General features: G+C 40.7%; 1 protein-coding gene and 1 pseudogene across 1 annotated transcript; one reads left to right on the plus strand and one right to left on the minus strand.

Moving 5' to 3' along the window:
- Positions 1-806: 806 nt before the first annotated feature.
- Positions 807-15,022, minus strand: LOC117440808 (pleckstrin homology domain-containing family H member 2-like; the record flags this gene model as incomplete). The annotated part of the gene is made up of 4 exons (XM_034077043.2): positions 14,917-15,022; positions 11,163-11,298; positions 1,050-1,112; positions 807-956 (listed from the first exon to the last, which is right to left on the minus strand). Coding segments are annotated over exons 2-4 (336 nt in total), but the record flags the coding sequence as incomplete, so codon positions are not given.
- Positions 15,023-15,575: 553 nt separating this feature from the next.
- LOC117440809 (tRNA (32-2'-O)-methyltransferase regulator THADA-like) lies at positions 15,576-24,364 on the plus strand (annotated as a pseudogene).
- Positions 24,365-24,833: the final 469 nt, after the last annotated feature.

Genomic DNA, 24,833 nt, shown 5'->3' on the forward strand with positions numbered 1-24,833 from the left:
AGCCAGTTGAGTAGCACTTGAAATGTTTTGGCTCTATGAAACCTCATGTACTTATATGATTCTGTTTATTCTGCATAGTTTGATTCAAGTTTGTTCAAGGTCGAACTGCACTTATTGTAAGTCGCTTTGGATAAAAGCGTCAGCTAAATACAATGTAATGTAATCGGCCAGAACCAGCCATTTCCTCCTCCAAGTCCGCTTCTCAAGTCACTTATGAAACAACGACTTTAATCTCGTAATTATTACTTTATTCTCGTAACATTACGATTTATTCTCGTAATGTTACGACTTTATTCTCGTAACTATGTCTTTATTCTCGTATTATTACGACTTTATTATCGGAATCTCTCTGGGTTTTTTTTCTAAGTGTGGCCCTAATACTCCGTCGTATTTAAGAGCATTCCATGGAATATAACAACAAGTGTATCTCGAGCCGGTTTCTCAAACTTACCTGCCCCACCTTTAAATGAATTTACGGCAACAAAGCTAGCTAACTCTATGGGAAACTATCACTTTTGTCCACAGGGGGCGCCTGTATTTGTAGTGGCTTTGAACTTAAACCTGTGATCATGATTATTAGTAGAATTTAAAACTAAGAATGTAGGTGCTCTTTTTGCATTTTCAATGTTCTTATTTAGGGATTATAAGAAAGCTTTTTACAAGGGACTGAGAGTTTGTTATGTTTTCTGCTTGCTGTGGCGACTGACTGCATGCCTGTATCTTCCTCAGTCTACATTATTTGGCACCTTTAAAAAAAAATCCCCTGGCTGTTGCTATGAAGAAGCTCTCCATGTGATGAGTGTTACCTGCTCCTCCAGCTGCTGCTCCAGCTGTGCGATGGCGTCCTCCTTCTCTTGCACCACGGCCTGCAGCTCCTGGCACCGCTGGAACAAACGCACCTCCGAGTCTCCGGACTGACTGTCTGGAGCCTTCAGCTTCTCCTCCATCCACTGCACCTGAAAGTACATGTTCACACTGTAAATACACATGTGTACGCATTATACACACACTGACAGGAGAGGTATACACACTTTTGAACGGATCCTTACCTGCTGGTGAGCGGTGAAGGCCCGTTTTTCCGCATCGATCACCTGCGTCTCCAACTGTTGAATCTGGAAAAGGAAGAGCACAATATTAGTTTTCATTCCTCATTTGCGGTATTTTTGTTTGAATATTTTATTCTTCTATTATCTTTCTCTTTTGATCTTAAAACTGATATAATACATATTGCATCCTATACCAGCACATACACATATTAACACTTCCTTCACCTGCAGCATCTGATCAGAAACTGTTTGTTATTTCCCCTCAGCTTCACCTCAGAAGGAAAATATTCCATGTACGTCCTGAGTCAAGCACAACAGCACCAAATAAAGACAAAGCAAGTGCTGCATGCTGAAGCTGGATGAGCTCCAGATAATGCAATTATGTTGCAAAGGAACAGATGCTTTGCAGCTGTTCATTGGGCATCCATTGCTCAGAAGGGCTAGAATCACAATAGGCATACTCAAAGTCCTATGCACATACATGGATTTGTTCTTTAGATGAAATCCATATCTAATTACTTTAATTTGTAGCTGCTCATTTGTATTTCATTTCTGGTATTTTTACTATGTTAGCTCCATGGAAATAATGTAATGTTGTCAACTAGAATAGCACTTGGAGAAAGCAGAGCTCCGCCAAGGCCCATGGTGCATTCATGAGCACCTTGGATGGTCTCTTTCTTGGACTTTGGAAGTCATTCTTCCACATTTTGTTTATTTATGCGCTTTAAGTATTCAGATGGAAACTACATGGATGCTACAAAGACAATGTGTTGACATTTATTTTTGAGATTAAATAAAAAATGGATATTTGTTTCCCAGTTGTTGTTCTGATTTGAAGTGGCATTCAGGTGAATTTTGCAAATCAAAAGTTATTTTTCTCATTATTTGGAAACCACAAGTTCTTCCGGTGCAGACAAAATAAAATGTCATCCATGTATTCGCTTTATATTTAGATTTACTCTATAATATAACAAAATCAATTATTTTGGTTCATTAACATGCTGTCTTTATTGGGTATTTCTCAAATGTAATGGCTCCCTTTCCTCCTCTGTGTCACTACAATGATCTGTAATTCTAATAATTTAGAATATATATTTGAACAGATTCATTCCATTGGCTATTTTTGTGGAAATTACATAAACCTTTGGCTCTGTTTGTGCCAGAAGGTAAGTGCTCTAAGAAAACGTACTATATAAAAAACAAAACCTTTAGCACTAACTGTGAAATGTATTGCAGACTTCAATGCCAAGATTAGGCTGCCAATTCTTTTTGGCAATGTTTCGGTATGTTTACAACACAGTTACTTATATCTCAGAATTGATAAGGCAGTTTTATTCCTGCAGAATAGCACCTTTAACCAGCTACATAATAATAATAATAATAATAATGAGGTGTCACTTCTAAAAAGGTACAGCAAGCTCTGCGCTGAGATCAGAGCAGAGCCTGTGGAACCTGGTATGAGTGTGTTAAAAGCCGCTGCAACACCAAAAGGTCACACAGCATGGATACACACATGTGGATGGACTGGAAGCGCACACACACAAGGATGAAAAACCCTGAGGGAGTTGAAGGGAGAGATGACTTTATGAGCAACATTCCTCCGATATTCCTCAGCTGAAAGTGGTAGAATCCGCACGAGGAGACTCTTCTCAAACCTCAGTGGCTTTGTGGGGAGAAAAATGGCAGAATCTCGATGGGAATTCTCTGCTTAGCAACTCTGCAACCATCGTGGTTAGAATATTTTTGCTCCATGTGCACATACAGTATATGGGGCATTCCGTACCGAATTAGTACAAAGTGCGGTCCCACTACAAGAAAAACTATTTAACAAAACAATTAAGTATTCAGACATAGATATTTACTAAGAACATGTTATGGTCTATTTAAACATAAGGCATTACATTTCATAGTGATACGCTTCATTATATATACAAAAACATCATTTATAGGGTACTTTGGGAAGTAGCTGTCCCCAAACCTGACATCTACATTTCAATTTGTGTAAATAACACTTAAAACATTTTATTTTGTTGAATGGTGTATTTAGAAGATCTTTATGATTACATTCAAACAGAAGTTGGAATATTTAGATTTATAGTGGGTTTAATTTTTTAATAAAAAAACTATACTCAAAAAATATTATCCCCAGTTTTCATGTCACTACCGAAACAGGGGTTTTAGTCCAATGGCTGAGCCTGGTTTTTAGCCACACCCCTGCATTGTTGACTAGGCAGTGACACTGCATCCCTGTCCTTCATGGCTGAATGGCAAGTAGCTATATCCCATACTTTTGATATAAATCTGTTCCAAAATCTGAAAATCGGCATGTAACCTTAAGAATTGTCACTAACGAACACATATTATCTTCAATTAAAGGTGGGTAGGTAATTTTGGAGAAACCAGCTCGAGTGCGCTAGAATTTGAAAATACACAGCCGGAAAAAATCTGCCACTTCCTTACAGAGCCCCTCCTCCAACACACACGAACGCGCACATGACCAATGAGGGCATGAGATCAGTTTGTGCACAGATGGAAGGCTGACAGGCAGGTAGGCCATCCAGTTACTTTAGCCGGGCCGGCTAAAATGATTGGTCGTGCTTTTTACAGTACTATGGCTTCCACTGATGATATTTTTTTATGGATTTTTTGTCAAAGCACTTAAGATATTCATTGCTATCGGGATGTTAAGAGCATTCCATGGAATATAGCAAAAAGTGTATCTCGAGCAGGTTTCTCAAACTTACCTATACCCCACCTTTAAGTAAACTTTTTTGGGGTTTTATGCAAAGTATTAGTTTTTTATGTGTGTAAACATCTTCAAAGACGTGTATGCTAGCCATGTACTTGCTAGCATTCTTTAGTTATGCTCAAACTTAGCTAGAATTGTCACTACCGAAACATAAGTTTACGTTTCGGTAATTGACATGATCGTTTCGTTAGGGACACAATTGAATGGTAAGCAGGTAAATCCCATTGTTTTGACATAAATGTGTTTTAAAGTCTGAAAATCAGTGTGTTACTTTAAAGGTCTCTTATTATACTATTGTTAGGCATATATTATAGGTCTCATATATATAAAAAACATGTCTATGAAGTGTTTTGCTCAAAATACCAAACAGATCACCCATTCTAGCCTCATCCCCCTCTATTTCAGCCTGTTACTAAAGTGCTGATTCTGGGTCAGTAGCTTCAAACATTCACACTTCAACATAAGGCATGTTATGAGTTAAGATTAAGCAATAAGGTTGAGGGAATATGATACAACCTTGAGAACAAAATACTGTGGTCACTGACTCACTACCGAAACACTGGATGTTTTGTAAAAAAATAAGTATATTGATGCAACTAAAATGATATGATACTGATTGGTTTAATGTATGTTCAATTTCAACAATCATCAACTCTGGAATCAATATGACCAGTATTATACATTTTACAAAGAAAGTTTGCATTATGATTATGAATGACTTTCCAACTCGGGAAATGGGATCATCGGAGGAGCTAATGGATGCACCGTTGAGTTTGGCAGTCTGCTCTCCATGAGTGCCATTCTCGTAAATCTCTGTTTTAAAGAGTGGTGTAGTTATGCCCTTTTTTTCTTTCTACGCCGACCAAGAAATTAGCGCTACAAGGGATCTCTTAACAAAAAGCAATGGGATTTTTTCGATTGGATTTGGCAGTATTGCAAACATTTCGATTTTTGGCTAGCACACTTTTATGATACTTACATGTTTTGTTCAGCAGAACAAACTCCACTTCTGTGATTGCAGACATATGTTTATAGTGTTTTATATGTTGTTATGTCTGGTGTGCGTGCGAGATTGTGTGTGTGTCGTCTCCAGCTACAGCATACAGAATACATGCCCTGTAATTAACATACTATCCTCCGCCACATGCTATATCTGTATTGAGAGAGGCACATGTGGTTTGTGGTACAGCAGAGGATCTATATATAAAGGGTGCGCTTTTGTGACATATATATTAATATTTTTAATGCAATTATAACAAAGAAGTAGGACCAGTGAAGTGATCGTAACCAAAGAAATCCATCACGGGAATTTAGGCATGTTTCTATATTATTGTCTTATTTGTCAGTTTTAATGAGCACAAAAGGACATAATATAATCACCAAACCAGATGTGAAGACACCACAGGTTCCACTGACAAAAAGAACCCACAGTAGATTTTTTACAGTAGTTTAATTTCCAGGCCCAGAACCAATCCTCCACTTAAATGACAATTGGAACAGTGGTGATGTACCGGCCTTGGTTCCACTCTGGTCCAGAACACTGTGCAGTGGAAATAGTGAGTGGCTCTGGCAGGGTGTGGCTGCTTTTGGACGGCGCTGGGTCCACTTCTACTGGTATTTTGGAATTAACAGCAGCAAGGGAAAGCTGGAGCACAGCCATGCCAGTCTCCACCAGCTGCAGCTTAGTAGTTATCACTCTTCACGGTAGTTTACACAAAGTTTGGTTATGGAACAGAACGGCAGCTGCTTTAAGTGATTAGGAGTGCTAATTTGTTTATTTAAGTGCATTTAACAGAACCACTGTGGAAACTAAATAGTTGGCAACGACATAGGACATATGACATTTGTGTGTCCTTTTCTACTTCTAAAACACTACTAAGTCACATTACTATGGAGTCACTTCTAGTAAAAAGGGTAGGACCAAAAGAAATGTGTACGTTTTGTAAATGCCAGATATCTGTCCTGGAAATGTAGAAATCTTCGTAAACGTTATTTTTCAAAAGTCTTATGTCTTCACTTAATTTTGTAATACATTTTTTACATTTGTCGGATATTCCGACACCACATGAATGTAGCACAAATGCCGTATGTTGCAATGTTTAAACATGTGAATTCAATTGAAGCCAACCCCTCCAACCTAGTAACTCGGATTTGTTGAAAACTATTTCGGTACGCAGTTTTTCCGTAATCCTGCTGAAAAAAAGATAAACTAACATAGCTGAAAACAATAATATGTATAAGTTAGAATAACTAAATATTAAAAGGCCCATAATTTAGCTTTCTTTAGAATTATTCAGTTTTAAATTAACTGATGTGGGGCATTTCTAAGATCTGCAAAATGCACTATTGTGATGCTTTCCATGCACTCTTTGTCCCCTAATTGACTTCTTATGGACATAGACATTTCCAGTGTTCTTTGTAAATAAAAAATGGTGGGTGTGTGCCACTTGGTACCCTATTGGCGCATTGGTTGAGTATCACTTTTTACATGATGGTGATTTTATGATTTACAGCCCCGAATGTACAACAAATATAAGTATTGCTGCTACCTCCCAAACACACACACGCGTGGCCGTGACCCCCTCGCCTCTCCCTCAGCCTCTGTAACCTTCGTAAAACGCTCTATCACCTCTGCAGTAAATTCTCTCTTCAGATCCAAACTCCAGCTCAACTTCCATTCCTGAAATTCCACAACTGGCGTCTGGCGCTCTGTGGCCAACCTCCCCTTGAACTCCATCCACCCCCCCCCCATCGCTCCATCCACAGCCAGCTCACAAAGCCTCTTTCTGTAGACGCTACGACTCACAGAGCTGACCTACAGGTTTTATACCAAAAAGGCTGACCAAATATAGTTACATTTAGAACTTCATCTCACGCACATATGCTATCCAACACTCTTACACTACATTTATAATGTTATAATTGTTATTTTGGACCAATAAAATGGAAACTGGAGACAAATAGACGGATAAACTCACCTCATAAACTAGCTTTCTGTGACAAACAAGGCAGGCATTCAAGCAGATAGCAGTGGGTACTAACACACAAGCAAATGAGGATGCACACACATGAAGATAGTCACCGTCTGTGAGGGCCAGTCTGAATAACTTGAAGTCACCCGTTGGCATCTATGTGGCGGTGACTAGGTAGGTAGAGGTGTAAAAGCAGACGTTTGGATGTGTTAATGGGGTTGACTAATTATATATATTTGAAGACCAAACTATAAAATGGTGCCAATTCACCCTGTTTGGTCTGTGTTTGGGACTAGTTTCCCTTTCAAAGGTTATAATACGTTAATACGACCTTGAGTCGGTTCTTTGATTTAACGCCTTAATGATGCACTTCATTTTGTAGCTTTGGCGCCATCAGAATCAGAATACCTTTATTAGTCCCACAGAGGGGACATTTGCATCGTTACAGCAGGAAAGAGCCACAGACAGCTTAATGTTACATATGTTAAAAAAGTACTAAGTTATGATATAATAAAAAAGCATATACCCTTCAATGCAACACTATTATGTTAACGTATGTGAAGAGTGAGGAAGGAGTCTAGCTCTTCTGTTTGTATTGCACACTTATGATTGACAGTATCACGATGATATGCTACTACAGTATGACTAGTGGCTCATGCCAGCCACCAAGCTCACACGTATGACTGACAACGCTACGATAATGTTACGACAAGGTTCAACAGGCTTGTAAAGTTTTTTTGAGTATAGTTTGGACCACAAATAACAGCACTGGGCTACCCCTTGAATTCAGTCTCTTTGGTTAATCGACTAATATAATGGTAGGTTAGCATGTTAGATAAGGTTTTTAGAGGGTATTTCATTACAATTAAATTAAATAACATGAAATCCATAAAGAAATCCAACAAAAATATCTCAAACAACAAATAATTGATGCTACTAATATTAAGAATTGTGTGTGTGTGTGTGTGTGTGTGTGTGTGTGTGTGTGTGTGTGTGTGTGTGTGTGTGTGTGTGTGTGTGTGTGTGTGTGTGTGTGTGTGTGTGTGTGTGTGTGTGTGTGTGTGTGTGTGTGTGTGTGTGTGTGTGTGTGTCCAAAGAGTAATCTTATTTCTATGTGCCACAGAGCTCCATTGATGCCTGTAAACAAACACAAACACATTGAGTGTTGAGTCCTGGAACGAGGTGTATGTTCCTTCATTATGACAACCTGTATAGTGGTTTACATCGAGCCAATCCCACGTACACAATCCTGTAGTTTAAAATACTCCTAGAACTCCACCTCATTTGCATTTGACATCATTTCAAATGCTGATACGTTCTTTGTAAAGTAGCGGTTAAGAGGCAGAGAGAAAGAATCAAAACGATCAGTGTGCATGTTAGTCTGAAGGCAGGACTCTGACAGAAAATGAACACACTTGGGCTCTTTGTCTCCTTCATGAGATGTGTAGCCTACTGTTACAGCTGGAGGCCCCGCAGGCCAAAACTAACGTCCCTCCCAAAAAGCTTCACCCACACACACGATGCCAGTTCTCATTTTTGTGCAAAGTCAAGTTAAAAACCCAGTTCATAAATTAATTTGACCTGACCTTCATACAAACACGTGGACACCGTATAACTGACTGCGTCAACTTTCTAACTCACACACGCACACACACACACACACACACACACACACACACACACACACACACACACACACACACACACACACACACACACACACACACACACACACACACACACACACACACACACACACACACACACACACACACACACACACACACACACACACACACACACACACACACACACACACACACACACACACACACACACACACACACACACACACACACACGTCACACACACGTCACACACACGCATAGGGCCTACTGTTTACCAAACTGGGTATTTCCTCCCATGGGCAGCTCAATCTTTACACACAGCCTTCATTTTTTTCTCTCCTCATCCCCCCTTCATCCACTCATACAGGCTTTCTTGGACTTTAACTATTTGCCTACCCAGATTCGCCTTACACTAACCCAGCCAAGGAACTACACTAACCCAGCCAAGGAACTACACTAACCCAGCCAAGGAACTACACTAACCCAGCCAAGGAACTACACTAACCCAGCCAAGGAACTACACTAACCCAGCCAAGGAACTACACTAACCCAGCCAAGGAACTACACTAACCCAGCCAAGGAACTACACTAACCCAGCCAAGGAACTACACTAACCCAGCCAAGGAACTACACTAACCCAGCCAAGGAACTACACTAACCCAGCCAAGGAACTACACTAACCCAGCCAAGGAACTACACTAACCCAGCCAAGGAACCACCAGGCACATTAGAAGAAGTGTTCTGTGACTTACAAACAACTTAGATATTAGAGCCATCACAAAACAAGAGGTAAAGGTTATTGCTAGATACATGAATGAAGAAAAGATATTGATCTTAAAGAGCCCGTGACACGGTTTTCCCCCGTCATCCAAACCCATCAATTTGAGTACATATTGTCCCCTTGAAAACCGTTACTGAACTGATTTTGGATATTTGTACTTTGATAACCATTAATCTGCCTTCAATGTTGACCATGTTCTGGATCTTCTCGGGGATTCTTCAAGTCCCGCCAAATGATGGGTGAAGTCATTGCGGGCACAGCGCTCCAGCTGCTCCGTTCAGGATCCCAGCTTCTGCATGTAAACTAGTGAATAACAACAGAGTGACTCACCAACGACTTCTTCACCCTTTTATCAGCCCACCTCCACAGTGAGATATTAGGGGGGTTTTGCAGTGACGTGCTTGCGCCCCCGCACAGCTTTAAAACAACAAGCTCTGGCTGAGGCGATGGGAGCCACAGTAGAGAAAAGGGTCTGCATGTTAACATGATGAGCTTATTGCATCAGCAGGCCGGGGAGCACACAGTGATGAGTCATTACAATACATCTACAGCAGTAACATACATTTAAATGTGAAAGTTGTGTCTGCCTGAATTGGCTAAATAGTTCTGATTCTTGTCTTTTATTACAATTCTGGAATTGGCCAATAAGGTTAAATCTTTTTTGTTATGATGGCAATAATGTTATTAGTTTACAAATGTTACGACCCAACTAAAATCGAGGCAGGTTCCCTTAATCTTTGTATCTTTTCAAATTTCATAAATAAAATGTATTGAATGCAAGCGCACAGTATTCGTGGTCCAAAAGCATTTTTGTCAAATGAAAGATTTAGCAAAACTGTTAAACTCAGGTTTAACTCTGGATCCCTGGGGAATAAATCAGTGTTCTTCCGTATGGGGTAAATAAAAGGATTACTGCTATCAGATTTACAACAGACATTATTACAGAGCACTGAGCTTAACAGTTTAATACAGGAGTTTAATGGTGTGTTTTATGATGTTGGGTGGAAAAAATGCTTAAGAAAAATCTGTCAAGCATAATGGATAAGACTAAAAATAAACAGCAGAGACTTTCACATATGTTACGTGGGCTACAAAAAACCCACCAAAACCAATCTTTCTTCCAACTCTCCGGGAGTTTGTTTTGCTGTCCAGCTGAGCTTACTCTGTAATTGACTGGAGCTGGGTCAGTCCCAGCATGCAGTGCGTGGCGGAGCCCTGTGGTAAGACTGCTGTTTACATTAGAGCTCTAATCAGCCTCCCTGGAGAGCAGCTTCATATCTAGGCCACTGAGCAGTTTGGGCCGGCCCAATGCACCAGACACACCACCACTCTCCGTTTCAGAGTGGATGTCCTCCTCTTGAGGGGGACATGTTGACCACTTTACATCTTTGATATTGTCTTCGATAAACTTTCAATACATCCCATACCAAGCAATGTAGGCTGCTGATAGGCTGCTGTGTGAAACCAGCGGTCAGCAAATACTTTTTAATTTGGCCAACTTAACTTAGGTTAGGACTACTGTTTCTGTTATTTGTTTTCTTTGTACTGTTTCTGTTCTGATTGTATGTAAAGCTTCTTTGAGCATTAGGAAAAGCGCTATAAAAATCTAAAGTATTATTATGATATATTTCTTACGTAACTTTTGTACTGAACGCCGATTCCGAAGTTATTGTAAACCCCACATTTTGAGATGTTTGTTCCCTAACGTTCGAACTAGGTAAAGCCACTGCCATAGCTATTTTAACCTCAACAATGATATTTACGTTACATGATTCCAGTTGTTATTTTAGCCCAAACCATACCATTTTCACTAAACATATCGTTGTTTGCCTTAACAGGTTCTGCACTGCAAGGGTTTGCCCTGAAGCTGACCGCTTGTGTTTCTGGAAGGTAATCCCACAAAGAATGACAAGACAACTTTCCTCAGAGATCATGCAAACCATTCTTTGAGGGTATGTCGAACAGGTGGCCATTACTTTCACACACCTTGTCAGCGGTGAGTTCTCTGATCTTGATGATCTGCACTCTGAACTTCATCAGCAGCACCTCCAGGACTACGCACTTGTCCTTCCAGTCCTCCTGGCTCATGGCCTCCTCACCCTCCGCCATCACGACCGGCCCTCTGAAAGAGAACACAGATAAACACACAGTGGTGAGAAAAATACACCGCTATATGTTTCCTGTGGGAAATATTGTCTTTCTCTGAAGCTGGTTTGGATTAACCCTTGTGTGGTGTTCATATGTTTGTTACTCAGCCAGTGTTCGTGGGTCTGGTGGACCGACCCCGCTGCCTTTTTGGGTTTCAATTCAACACAATCAAACTATTTTATGTTAAAATACTCAACAGATGTTTACTTCATCTCAATTACAAGCAATATAAACAGCATATATGGTTAATATTTGCCCTTTTACATTTGTTAGATCACACTAATGAATTAAAGTGCTACTCGTTCTTTTGCCCGCTGACCGGCTGGTCCTGTGGCTCGTCTTCTTTTTGTAACTAGCTGATGCTCAATCTCACCCTCTTCTTCAAAGTCACTGTCAGACTCAGAATTCTCAGAAATGTGATCCTCACATTCTGAAACCTCTTCCTCTTCCTCTACATCATCATCAAATGGTTCTCTGTCTTCCAAAATCATTTGCAAGGCCCTCTGAGCAGAGAACAGAATTGTGATAAGGACCCAAACTGGCGAAGCTGTATTTATTGTGTCTCACCCCATAATTTGCAGCAAAATAAAGATGGGTTCCCGCTGGACATAATGCGGGAATGTGAGAGCAGACAGGTGTCGGTGCTTGAATTTATTGTGCGGGAATGGCAGGGCAGAAACAGAAAAGTCTCTCACCACACACACACACACACACACACACACACACACACACACACACACACACACACACACACAACATACACACACACACAACACCACACACACCACACACACACACAACACACACACACACACACACATCCACACACACACACACACACACACACAACACACACACACACACACCACACACACCACAACACACACACACCACACACACACACCCACACAACACAACACACACACACACACACACACACACACACACACACACAACACACACACACAGACACAGACACAGAAGGCCCACACAGCACACTTTTGTTAGCCCCGGGTCCCGAATGTAATGTAAATGTGTAAGGGGGGGGGGGGCAGTGGGTGGTCATTGGAAATGTGTTCTGATATATGTTCTTCACAGAAAATGAGCCAAGGCCATTGGAGTGTGAGTTGAAAAAGATAATTTATCATCACGGGTCCCACAGACCCGAACACCATACAAGGGTTAAGTGTCTTTCTCAAGGGTAGCAGACGATTGCTGACCTGGAAACTAAAGTTTGGATATTTTTGGGCATGTTATGTCTTTAATGTTGTTGATAGCAGAGAGGTCAATTAACAATTTAGTTCCAAAAGTTCTTCATAAAAATTGTGTTTTCCCAAGAACTTCATTTATGTCAGAGTTTCTGGAAAACAGCACCGAAGACTCACTCGGGGTTGATGCTCACTAATGTCAATATTGCATTAGGCACGATATGCTGCTTTCGTCAGTTCTTTAAATATTATGAAATCAATCAAACGGTAAAAAGTAACTGAACCATATCTGATTTCCTAAATGACAGATATGAAAATGTCCTTTTCATTTTGCACTGATGATATTATCCTGATTATAATCTAAATATACGTTTAACTCTTCCAATAGCCCTTTTTTGTGACATTTGTAATCATAAAATGTATTGGGCCCGTGAAGGAATTATGTTTTCTCTCAAATAGTGGGATTCTCTTTTTTCTCACAAGATCATTCCTGTATTTTGAAAATCAGGCTATGTTTTCACTATTCTACCATGACAGCTTTTTCAAGATGGCTACTTCCGAATATTCATCAATTGCCAACAATGGAAATTCACCACAATTAAACTTTGTGAGCGTTTATTAATCCAAGATACAATGTCATTATGTCCATCTCTACTTGCAAATCCATTTACCACACATCTCAAACTTTAATATATCCCAACACACTTGTGTAAAGAGACAGACTAACAGACAGAGAGGGTGTGTTGTGCAGATTTTTTGCCACTAGGCAGCACCTGAAATGTTCCAGTGGGGAGCCCAGCTGGACCAGTGTGGGCAGTGGGCGTATCATTTAGCTTAGCCAAACTGAAAAACACAACTTTTTCTCCAAAACACCTTGACGCCCTCCCTGGGACTTGCATCATGTTTTCCAGACGCTATCATAGGAAAACTGTTGTACATACAGAGAGTCAGATGAGGATCTCTGATGGAGGAGGAAGAAAGAAAGCCCGGGTTTCTCTTCCAAGTAATAACCTCTCATTACCAGCATGGCCTCCACACAAAGAGACTGCAAACATGTGTGGAGGACGGCAATAAACTGCTTTCCACAGGCTTATTCTGCCGCCTGTTTGCTGTGGTAAACACTGAATAAGGCAAGGGAAAAAAGAGCCCACAGAACAAAACAAAAATAAATGACTATATATTATATACTGCATGCAGATCAACAGAGCGATACGACTAAGGAATTGTGGTATCTGGTTTGTATTATATATCAATTCAAACAAATAATAATATGTAATTTAAAGAATCACATGATTTTCTCAGCATGTTTATAATCTAGTTTATTGTTAAAGATGAAAAAATCATCGAAATCATAGTAATTTCCTAGTTATGCAACAAAAAGTGCCATTGTTACAATCAACTTTTCCTTTCTTTTATTCCTTTATATTGCTGTGATTCAGTTGAGAAGTTGATTCACTTAAATGTACTGCCAAATACATGTCTTATCGTATTACAGACGATCATGTTAGGATATTAATACATTTTCTATAATTGAGGACCTATATAATTGTTTTATCCAAGCAGTATTTAACGATGATAATGAAAGGATGTGGGTGGTGGAAAACATGAAAGGCAATTTAACCCCTGAACCCTGACTCTGAGTTTCTTTTTGTCTCCCTCTCTGTCTCACTTCCTGTTGAGTAAAGCCTGTGTCAGTGTAATGAGATAGTGGAGCATTCATCAGCTCTCAGAGTGATTCCCTGGGAGTTTTGGCTGGAATAATGATGTATCGAGCCATAAAAAGCCCTAACTGGGATTAAAAAGTACAGACTGGAATAAAAAGTACCCTAAACATTGGGTTATTATGTATTAAAAGGTGTTTGTGAATGCTGCAAACTTCCCTCAAATCATTTCAGGATGTATGGATTAATACAGTAACAGTGAGCAACTCGGAGTAAAAACTGTAACTTCAAATCGTTTGTGGTACTTTAAATATAATGTACACAGACTATGACACATTATATATAGCTCATGTATGTTTGTTTTCTGTGATGTCACAATCTTTTTTTAATTAAAAAAAATAATTTAATTTAATAAAACCGTACTTTGGGGTTTTCAGTTTTTACGGGATATTGTTTACATAACATAAGAGTGAACACCTTCAAGCAAAAGACGAAAATAACATATTTGTTTCTTTTTTCATATACAGTGAATTTGTGAGTAATGGCAAACAGTAGAGACATTGTGTATATTCATAATTTCAAATAGCGGATTTCCGAGAAAGATGAATTGCTGAAATCACCGTTGAAACTAAACTCAGCAAAAAGACTGCCAAAGAACTTTCTGTCGTTTCCTATTATAACTAAATTAAAACACTGCAATTTTCTTCCAAATTCTCGACTTACCTTTGAGAATATTTGATGGATATTTACTACTCAAAGGACTTCACGCCATGTCGACTCCAGCATCAACACATTTCTTGTTATTCCTGTTGTGAAAGTCTTAATTCATGAGTAAACGGTGAATTTCTCTCGTGCCCAAAGGATTTCATTTCAAGCTCAGGCAAAAGTTGGAGACGGGTCGGATGTAGAGGGCGGGGTTTCGCACAATTACGTCCAATCATATTTTTGGTAGGCGTTTTCTCAGCAGTGTACAACAACGAAGTATGGGTAATATTGACGTGTGTTTTCCACCAATGAATAGCTGGAGCGCTATTTTATGGCCTGACAAACTTCTGAGGGCGGCGTGTAACGATTTGTCGGACGTGACGTCTCACATGTGCAGCATGGACCATGGATTGGTCAAGCTTGTCATAACAATACAGGAAGCTAAAAGTGTGGCTTCAAATGTAAAGTTGCAAGATACTCAAGTAGTTGAAACAGCGGCAAATGTCACACAACACAATGTATGTTTGTCATGTAATTAAATGAAGAATAGAGAAACTCAAAAAGTTCCATATAAATTGGAATTTAAATGTTATTATTAGGCATGTTTTAAATGAAGTTTATTCTGAAAATCATTACCGGAAGTGACTTTACATGAATTTGAGATGCCTACCAGCTGAACCAAGTAAACCTTATGCTGAATTGAGGTAAATGCTAGCTACCTAAACAAATAACTTGTATATAGTTGTTCCTTTCTTTTCTTTGTGAGCGTTTCCTTGTTTTACCGTGTGAGTGTTGTCTACCTGTGTCTCCCTTTTTAATTTCGGACGTAGACTCAGTGCTATAGCTAGCAATAACTGCTGGCTAACATTAGTCCTAGCATACAGTACTATTACATTTAACCAAGGTAAAGTAAAATATGCAAGGACCGCGTGACAAATATGTGTGTGTGTGTGTGTGTGTGTGTGTGTGACAAATAGAGAAACTGAACAAATGGTGGAGTTCTAACTTTTGTAAATTGCATATTTTTGGATAAACAGTCATGTGAATGAATGAACTATTATTGCTCCTCACTTCATACAGGGAACAGCCATGGTGGTGAAGAAGAGGAAGAGCGCCAAAGTAGAGGCTGTGGTTTTGGATGAGGAGAAACTACACAAGCTGATAGGTAATGTGACCAAAGGACTGAAGTAGAGCACAGGTGTGTGTACCACACACCCCTTCATAGTTTATTTAATTGAAAAAAAAGACTGAAAATGCAGTTATCATCTAACCAGAGGTAAAAAGTAAGCAGTCGTGTGCAGTGTATAGTATAGGTAGGTACATATGAAATATATCAAAAAGTGAAGTAGTATACTGTAGTGTTAAGTAGTATAAACCCTCTGAACATTAGTATAACGATTGAAAACACATATAATACATTAACTACAGACGTAAACAATACGAAACATTAGTAGAGTAGTTTTCTCATTTTAAAAATAATATGAATTAATTTTATAATTTTATAATTACCATTGCAGGTGCAATATACAAATGACAACATTTAAAAACATATTTTTGAAAAAGTACATTTCAACGAAGGAAAAGTAAACAAGCAGTTATAAACATAAATAATGCATAATTTTAAATATTTATTCAAGCAAATAAATTATAACACATGAATACTATAAAACTATATGTAAAGGAAACTTTAAAAAATAAAAAATAGCTTTTCTTTGTAAATACACACATAAATACAGACAATAATAGTTCAAATGTGTTTTTAATAATTAGAAAAACTATTACATATGGAAAACAAATGCATACTTGAGTTGTATACACATGTGTTTATTCATGTGCACATAAGGAGTATTTATTACTAATATAAATGTAATTGGGTTCATTTGTATTCTTTGTGATTTTTCCAGCATCCCTCTCTGTGGGCGGAGGAGAGGATGGAGTCAGGGAGGTGGCACAGACCCTGCAGTCCTGCCTGGAGCTGACGGAGCCGGTGCAGCAGATCCAGCTTGTTATAAAGGTTGGTTTACAGAGAAATGTAATCTTCAACATGAATACAAGATAAATAAAAGTGGGAAATAACTTAGATTTCAAGAATGTAGCTTAAAGGAGACCTATCATGCTATATTTGAATAATATATTGTAGGGCCATACCTATATAAGGTATATTTATACATTTTCTTTTTCAAAATACCAAACAGATCATGCATTTTAGCCATGCCTCATTTCGCTCTATTTTGCTCTCCTCCACCCCATCTTTGCATGCGCTGCAGCTGACCACGCCCCCCTGCAGAGGAGGGGGCAGAGCGTCATGTTACCATGCTGTTACCATGCCACGGCAACCTCTCATTCCCCTGATTGATGGAGAGTTGGCCATATAGGCGGAGCTCCTCGTCACTGATGTCAGACTATTTTCAAATCTGCATCAGTCTGTATCAGATCCGTTAAAGCCCCGTTTTTAGAGATTTTGGGTACGGGGGAAAAGAGAGAGTGTTGTGTTTTTCTGACTCTTAGTGAGTTCCCATATACACATATTCATGTATAAAAGACGTACAAAGGTACATTTGGCATGATAGCTCCCCTTTAAAGGTCCATGACATGGCCATTTCTACTGATCATAATTCCATTGTTGAGGTCTACTAGAATAGATTTATATTGTGCAATTTTCCAAACTCACATTGGTTTCTCATACAGCATCTCTGTATAGTATGTGTATTCACTCTCTGTCTTAAACGGCTTGTTGGAGCTCCTGCCCCCCCCCCCCCCTTCCCTGTGAGCCCACTGTGCTCTGATTGGTCAGCTCGCCCACTCTGTTCTGATGAGTCCACCACCGTTACAGCGGAATATCAGTGATTATGTGTTACAATGGCGTTAGCAACCAGAAAATGACACCAGTAATGACAAACAGATGAGGGTCTGGGTGCCGTGTTGGCGGGACGTTGCGAGGCTCGCTGCTGCGGACAGTGTGAGCTGGCTTGCTGCGGGGGATCTGCGAGACACAGCGAAACCCAGCCTGAACCGGACTTCCTCGCACACACACACCTGCAGCCTGGCTGTGAGGCTGCGTGTGCTCAGAACAAGCCCAGGCCGAGCCCCGCCGCGTCTCGCCGTCTCAGGCTGAGTTCAGGCTGAGAAATCCGCGGAGCTGCAGCTGAGAAAAGATTGAGTGTGTGTGTGTGTGTACTCTATTGGGTATAGTGACGTAACGTCTCTATACCCAATACGTCACTGTACTTACTACACTATAAGAAGAAAACAATGGAAAAATAAAAATCTCCAACGAGGCGTTCTGGGGCAGCACAGACAGGTCTTTTCTGTGTTAGAGCTTTACTCGCTACAGGGTGCACTTTGAGGGTTTGTGACTCTGCAGACCGTTCACATGCAGAAAAAGCTACATAACACACAAGGGGACGGGTAATGACTGGAAAAGCACGACATGGGACCTTTAACAGACCTTTGTGTGTCCATACTTCTCCAGGCGGGGTCCCAGCTGGAGGCCCTGAGTGAAGAGCCCTCTGATGGAGCTCTTCTGGGGTCCTGTCTGCACACCCTGACTCTAGTCTACACCTGTCTGCAGGCTAAGAACCCCCTGCGAAGAACCATCGCCAGGTACAATGCTACATTTTAGGATTTTAATTTGAAACGCATCGCTACAAGTAAACAAGATTGAGACTATAAGGAGATTTCATATGATGCTAGTGGGAAAAGCAGTATTTGTTTGGCTGATTTTAGTCTTCTTTCAAATGGCAAACAGCAAGAAACGTTTCTAATCAATAAACTGTATATAAATCTGAATCCTCAACGTAACAGCAATGTCAATTCCATATCAGTTTTCAGATTAGTGCAAACGGTCATCTCCAGTGTTATCAATTTGTTTTCATTGTTATCAGTAATCATGAAAGTCATATTTTCTGTATAAAAAAGTAAATATATTTTGGTCTATTTACCTTAAATATCACAAACATCATTTTGATAACCTGATTATTACCATGTCTCTGTTTTGATATCTTCAGTGCTTTAGGTTCAGTGCCCGCCTGGCTACAGGAGCAGACTGTCCACAGTTTGTCCGCCTGTCTGTCCGACTGTCTGTCCAACCCAACCTCAGAGCAGTACCCACACATCACCGACACCATCACTGCCTGTCTGGATGGCTTCACTCTCGGTAAGGGGGGGGGTCGTCTTTACCTTTACTCCAGCATTGTTCTACTTTTGAGATAACGGTTATCAAATCAATCTGTAGACTAACTGCATTACATGTCCTCCAGGTGAGAGGTGCATTAACAAACTGCTGCCTGAAGGTTAGTGTCCCAGGAATTAGAAATGTCTCCCTTTTTTCTTTTTCTAAAGAAGCCAGTCATGAACTATCTTTCTCCTCTATTTAGTGATGCAGTTTCTTCACAAGGGATTGAGTGAATATCTTCATCAGAACAGGTATACAGGCATAATCTGCTTTTCTTCAGTGTTTTTGTATATCTTTATGAATAGTTATACACCACTGCATACTTTGTAATATACACATATTACGTAACGATTGTTCTAATATAATGAAGTACAATGTGCACATTTATACTTAGCTTCTTATGCTAATATAAATATTCTATTTAATTAAATCATAATGCAATTTTTCTATGTTTACATCAAATATATAGATATATATTTTTAATATAATTGTATTTGATCTTTTTTTATTCTAAAACGAATCTACTGTCATCATTATTTTCCTCAGGATAAATCATCTTCTTGTGATTCTGAATATCCTGTATATACCTTGTTGTTGTCGCCCCCTGCTGTTGTCCCAGTGGTCTCACAGGACGTCACATCGCTCAGGCCCAGCTGATGTATTGTTGCCTGGCGACAGTGAAGGCCTCCATGCTGGTGATGCAGAGGTCCCAGGAGACCATCGGCTCCTCGCTGCAGGCTCAACACACACACACCAAGCTGGAGGACACACTGAGCAGCCTGCTGGGCTGCTACACACACATCCTCACTGATGGTAAGAGCCAGGGCAAAACTAGAGACCCTCTGGGGATCACACCACCACCCTCATACAACTACCAGAATTTAGAAGTACTAAAAAAATAGGACCTGCATTCAACATTTGAAAATTGTAAATGTCCAAAAGTATAAGCATCAAATTGACCAAAACAATCCATCAAGTAATATCCTATAAAATGATATTGAATTATAATGACTGATGCATTATTGTGTCGCTTGTTACTTTCTCCAAGGGATGAATACAGTTAAATAGATCTTTACCTATAATAATGCATAATACATTTGTTTATTATATTGTGTTTTGTTAATATGAACCTGAATCTTCAAAACTAAACAAAGAACTATAGTGGAGTAAAAAGTCGAATTCCCTCTGAGTTATGGAGTAGAAGTAAAAAGCAGCATGCTTAAATAAATGGAAAGTACCTGCACACTTTACTGAGTCCTAACCATAACTTAGTAAATGTATTTCTGTTCAAAACTGCTCCAGGACCAGATGTTGCCAAAATGACAAACGGAAAGAACCGATGTCGCTATCGTGTCTGGTAAATAGTGGAAACACGTGGACATGTACAGTGACCCAGCTGATGGAAGTAGACATGAAGATCTGCCTTCATGTCAATGCAGAGACATCCGTCAAGGTCCACCCTTACTAAGCAGTTATTACAACTTCTCAGAAGAAGTCATTAACTCAGGGAACAAAGGACTCTTGGAAGCTTCTTAGGAGCAGATGGAGCCATGCACTTTCCCATTGCTCCAGAAGTTGAAATCAGAAATACCTGTGCGTACACACTCTCCTCTCACTCCCCCCCCCCCTGTTCCTTTTCCTTTCATAGAGGACTTTATCCAGTCAGTCCAGAGTACAGCGGGCATGGCTATAGTGTTACTGATCCGCTCTGCCATGGGGGGTGGAGATGAAGTTGCCTCTGTGGTGAGTTGTGGTCGTTGTTTAGAATTCTGGATTGTTCACATGTTCACACAAATGTTTGAGAACAATTACTATTTTCTTCTGACTTGTGTATCTTTGAAATACATGTCAAAGTAAAAACAAAGCGTATTTCTAGGGCTCTTCCAACATTGCAACATACAATACACTTACGACATAAAAAGAAAAATACATGAAATAGTGCACGTGACATGATGTTGTTAATAAAGTGCAGGAATAAGTAAATGATGTACCAATGAAATAGCATAAGATATACATATTTATAATGGTGCATGTTTAAAGCTGCTAATATCATATTCATTCCGTTGAACTGTTCCTCAGGTGTGCAGTCTGCTGCGTGGCTCAGCACAGGGTTTAGACTCCGCCCCTCGGTGGCTGCAGCAGAGGTGTGAGGGTCTGTGCAGCAGCGCTCGCCCCGCCGGGGTCTCTCTGTATCTGTGTCACGGGGCTCTGGCCATGTTGAGCTGGAAGGGCGCTCTGCCCGGGCCGCAGTGGGAACAGCTGCTGCTGCTGGTTCCCAACACTCTGCTGGATCTGGACGTCAGGTACACTGATCCCCAATCAGTACTGACTGCTTATATCAGAAGGTTCCCAAGTAGAGTCAAAAGTCATTTAAAGCAACACATTATAATGCTGCCCACAATGGCTGCAGTTTGGAAACGATGAGTTACTGCGATCCTTTTGACTTGATTGGAGATATTAAAGGGAATGGTCATTTTTAAGCATTATTTTCATCATCCTTGAAAAATGAATTAAAATGATCATCTTTTTAAGAAGATCTGTATCAAACAAGGTACACTTGGGCGCCCATAGTGAGTTCATGTTTCATTTCCAAAAATTCAATATTTAAACACGTTATATACTTTTAATTTCTTCCAAAAAACAGAACATTTAAATTAAAGGACAAAAAAAAAACTGTTAATGGAAAATATCACAAATAATATCGCATTCCTACTCAACTTGCTTGTAAAACATGCACGTAGATAAAATGTAGCAGATAAAAGCAATACACCAGTAATACTGAGAGTGGCTACTTGTGTGTACCTTCTTTGAAAGTTCCAAGTGTTTCTGACGCGTAAACAATGTGTACCCCTCTGCTGTAGTATAAAGGAGTCCAGTACAGCCATGGTGGTGTCTCGGGTGCTGACCCTGTGGAGCAGCGCTGCTCTGGACTGCCTGCAGGGGGAGAGGCAGGTCTGCCCCCCCCGCCTCCAACAGTCCCTCAGCGGAGGCTCTGAGCTGCAGCAACGCCTGCTGGAGCACATCTACTCCCACTGGGAGCACCCGCTGGACGGCGTCCGCCACCAAACCCGCGCGCTGTTCCGCAACCTCCTCCTCCTCCATCAGCACACATGTTCCTCCATCTTTGATCCAGCTGAGACTCCTACATCACAGAGCTCACCCTCAGCCTGCTGGGGCTGGAGTGGCACATGAGGGGGAAGTACGGCTCCCTGAGCTGCCTGGTGGAGCTCTACGGGGCTAGGCACCTGCTGGACGTCCAGCCCCAGCTGCCTGTTAGTCTCCTGGGCCTGATGGGGGACCAGAACCTGTCTCCGTACGCCAGCGACCTCCTGGAGAGGCTGTTCGTCAGCCACAAGGCGCAGCTGGGCAGTGAGGCGGGTGCAGTGGACACCACGGGCTCAGAGGCGTGGATGGAGGTTTGGCACAAGACGTGGGTGACCCCCCTGCTGCTGGTGCTGTGCCGGGCCAAGCTGGACCAGACCACGTACATCCTGGACTACTTCCTGCCCAAGCTGCTCCGCTGCAGCCCGTCCAGTCTGACGCACATGGTGCAGGCCCTGCAGGACACCCCGCCCTGCAGCACAGGTGAAGACTCAAATATTCAAATGTGTGCTGCTGCTCAATGTGTCCGTGAGGGACGTTTGGAGAAACTCCGGAAATATTGTTTGTTTTTATTGAACTTGAAAACCTATAGGCTATATGAACAATGATATCATCAAAGCATGAAGATTTATGATACATAAAGAAGTATGGGATGTACATATAATTAATAAACCTGCACATAAAGCCGTATAAATATTAAAATAAATGAATATTTATTAAATAAATACATATTTAATATATAAATCAATATTACTCGAGGCTTATATTTTAAGACAAATAATTTCCCTGAGCTTTAGGCCTACATATTCTTAAATTAAATACAAAACACAAACCAAAATACACACAGGCCTGTCTGTCCCATAACATCAGCTGCATATGAATATCTCTTCGCTCCACAAAGCATCCTGTTGTGGTGTAAACATAGTAAACACGTCCTCTCCACGGCTACAGTGGCAGCATTCTCTAACAGCATCATCAAACAAAGGAGTGGTCGCTCTCTGAACGCCGTGTTTCTGTCCTCACAGGCCCTTCGGGCAGCAGAGGAGCACTGGGCGCTCTCATGACGTGCCTGCGGGCGGCCCGGGCCCAGGGTGTCGTTCCGTCCTCAAAGGAGGGTCTGTGGGGGGGCCTGGTGCCCCTCTCCCTGCTCCAACAAGCACTGGTACACAAACATGATCAAGTGAGTGTCTGAACCCTCATGTGTAAAACCTTTGTTCTCACTGTACGTGTTACAGAGTAGATATCCTATTGAAAGAACCCCTCCGATCAAATATGACTTATTTTTCAACAAATCAAATGAATTATTTTGGAAAATGACTCCATCTCTGAAAATCCTATTATTTAAAACTGCAACAATCACTCACACAAGCTACGTTTTTCTAAATATGTCTACATTTTGGTTAAAATGACTTTATTTAAGAAAAAATGACTCTTTATTTACATTTTCAGTATCTAATGTAAATATACAATTGTTACCCCAGGTGAGGATGGACGCCTTGGGGTTGGTGTGTGAGACCCTCCGCAGCACCGAAGCCCTGACCCCTCAGGAAATGGACCTGATCCGTTGCTTCCTGCCGCATAATCTCAACAGTCAGGCACCAGGCGTCAGACAGCAGACAGTCAGCCTGCTGAAGAAGGTCAGACATTTACATGCATTGACTTTTGCTGTTGCATAATATTTATTTAAATATGGATCTAAGTTTCTCAGCTCATTCTAAGGCTCAGATGGAAACCTACAGTCATTGTATGAGGACATATTCAAAGGGATCCTCAGTGCTAACAACCCTTTTATCCTGCACGGCCAAATCGATGACACAATTGGATGATGAAATAAAAACTTGTATTACTAAATGGAGCTTGAAATCCTCTCCTGTCCAGCTGCTGTGTAGATTGAAGGACAGCGCTCTGCTGCTGCAGAAGAGAATGAGCCAGGAGAGAGATCCGGACAAGAGAGCCGCAGACCAGCACACACTCCATCAGTACGAGGTGAACCACACTCATGAACACAGCAGAGCACACAGTCTTTTTTCCTCTTTTGAAAGAACTAAAAGGCTAGTTGTGTGTAGGAGTTCCTGCGCTGGCTGTGTGTGAGCCTGCTGGAGGTTCTGCTTCCTGGAGCGTCCTTCTCCAAGTGCCTCATGGCCCTCCAGCTGCTGTGTCTCCTGGGCGAGCTCTTCACCTTCAGCTCTGGTACGTCTACTCTTCATCAGCAGCCCTCGTACATGACTGACTAAAGTTCACTAATTATGACAGTTGTTACAGCATATACAATATATATATTATTATTGTCACAAAAGCAAATGCTTGTCACTGTAATGAAAGATTATCAAGTAATTCAATTCAATGATATTGCATGCAAGCAATAAGAACAGGGTTTAAAAGAAGGTGAAAGTATTACTACGGGTAACATAATTGAGTCCGAATGTTAAATATGCTACTGTACATTGGGTCTAAATTGGGAGAGGGATAGTCCAATGTGTCTACTTTAATCCCTGTATACGAAATGTTCATCTGCAATTTGCTGTAGTAATTCCAGTCATATTTATTCTTAAACATACTAAAGAAGCATATCCAATGCAGAACATACATCATCTACTAAAAGAGATTTCTGTTTTGTTTCTATTTGGCAGTTTTAGATCCACCGTTTCTGGTTCAATCT

Source organism: Pseudochaenichthys georgianus, unplaced genomic scaffold, assembly GCF_902827115.2.
Source record: "Pseudochaenichthys georgianus unplaced genomic scaffold, fPseGeo1.2 scaffold_1242_arrow_ctg1, whole genome shotgun sequence".
NCBI lineage: Eukaryota > Metazoa > Chordata > Actinopteri > Perciformes > Channichthyidae > Pseudochaenichthys > Pseudochaenichthys georgianus.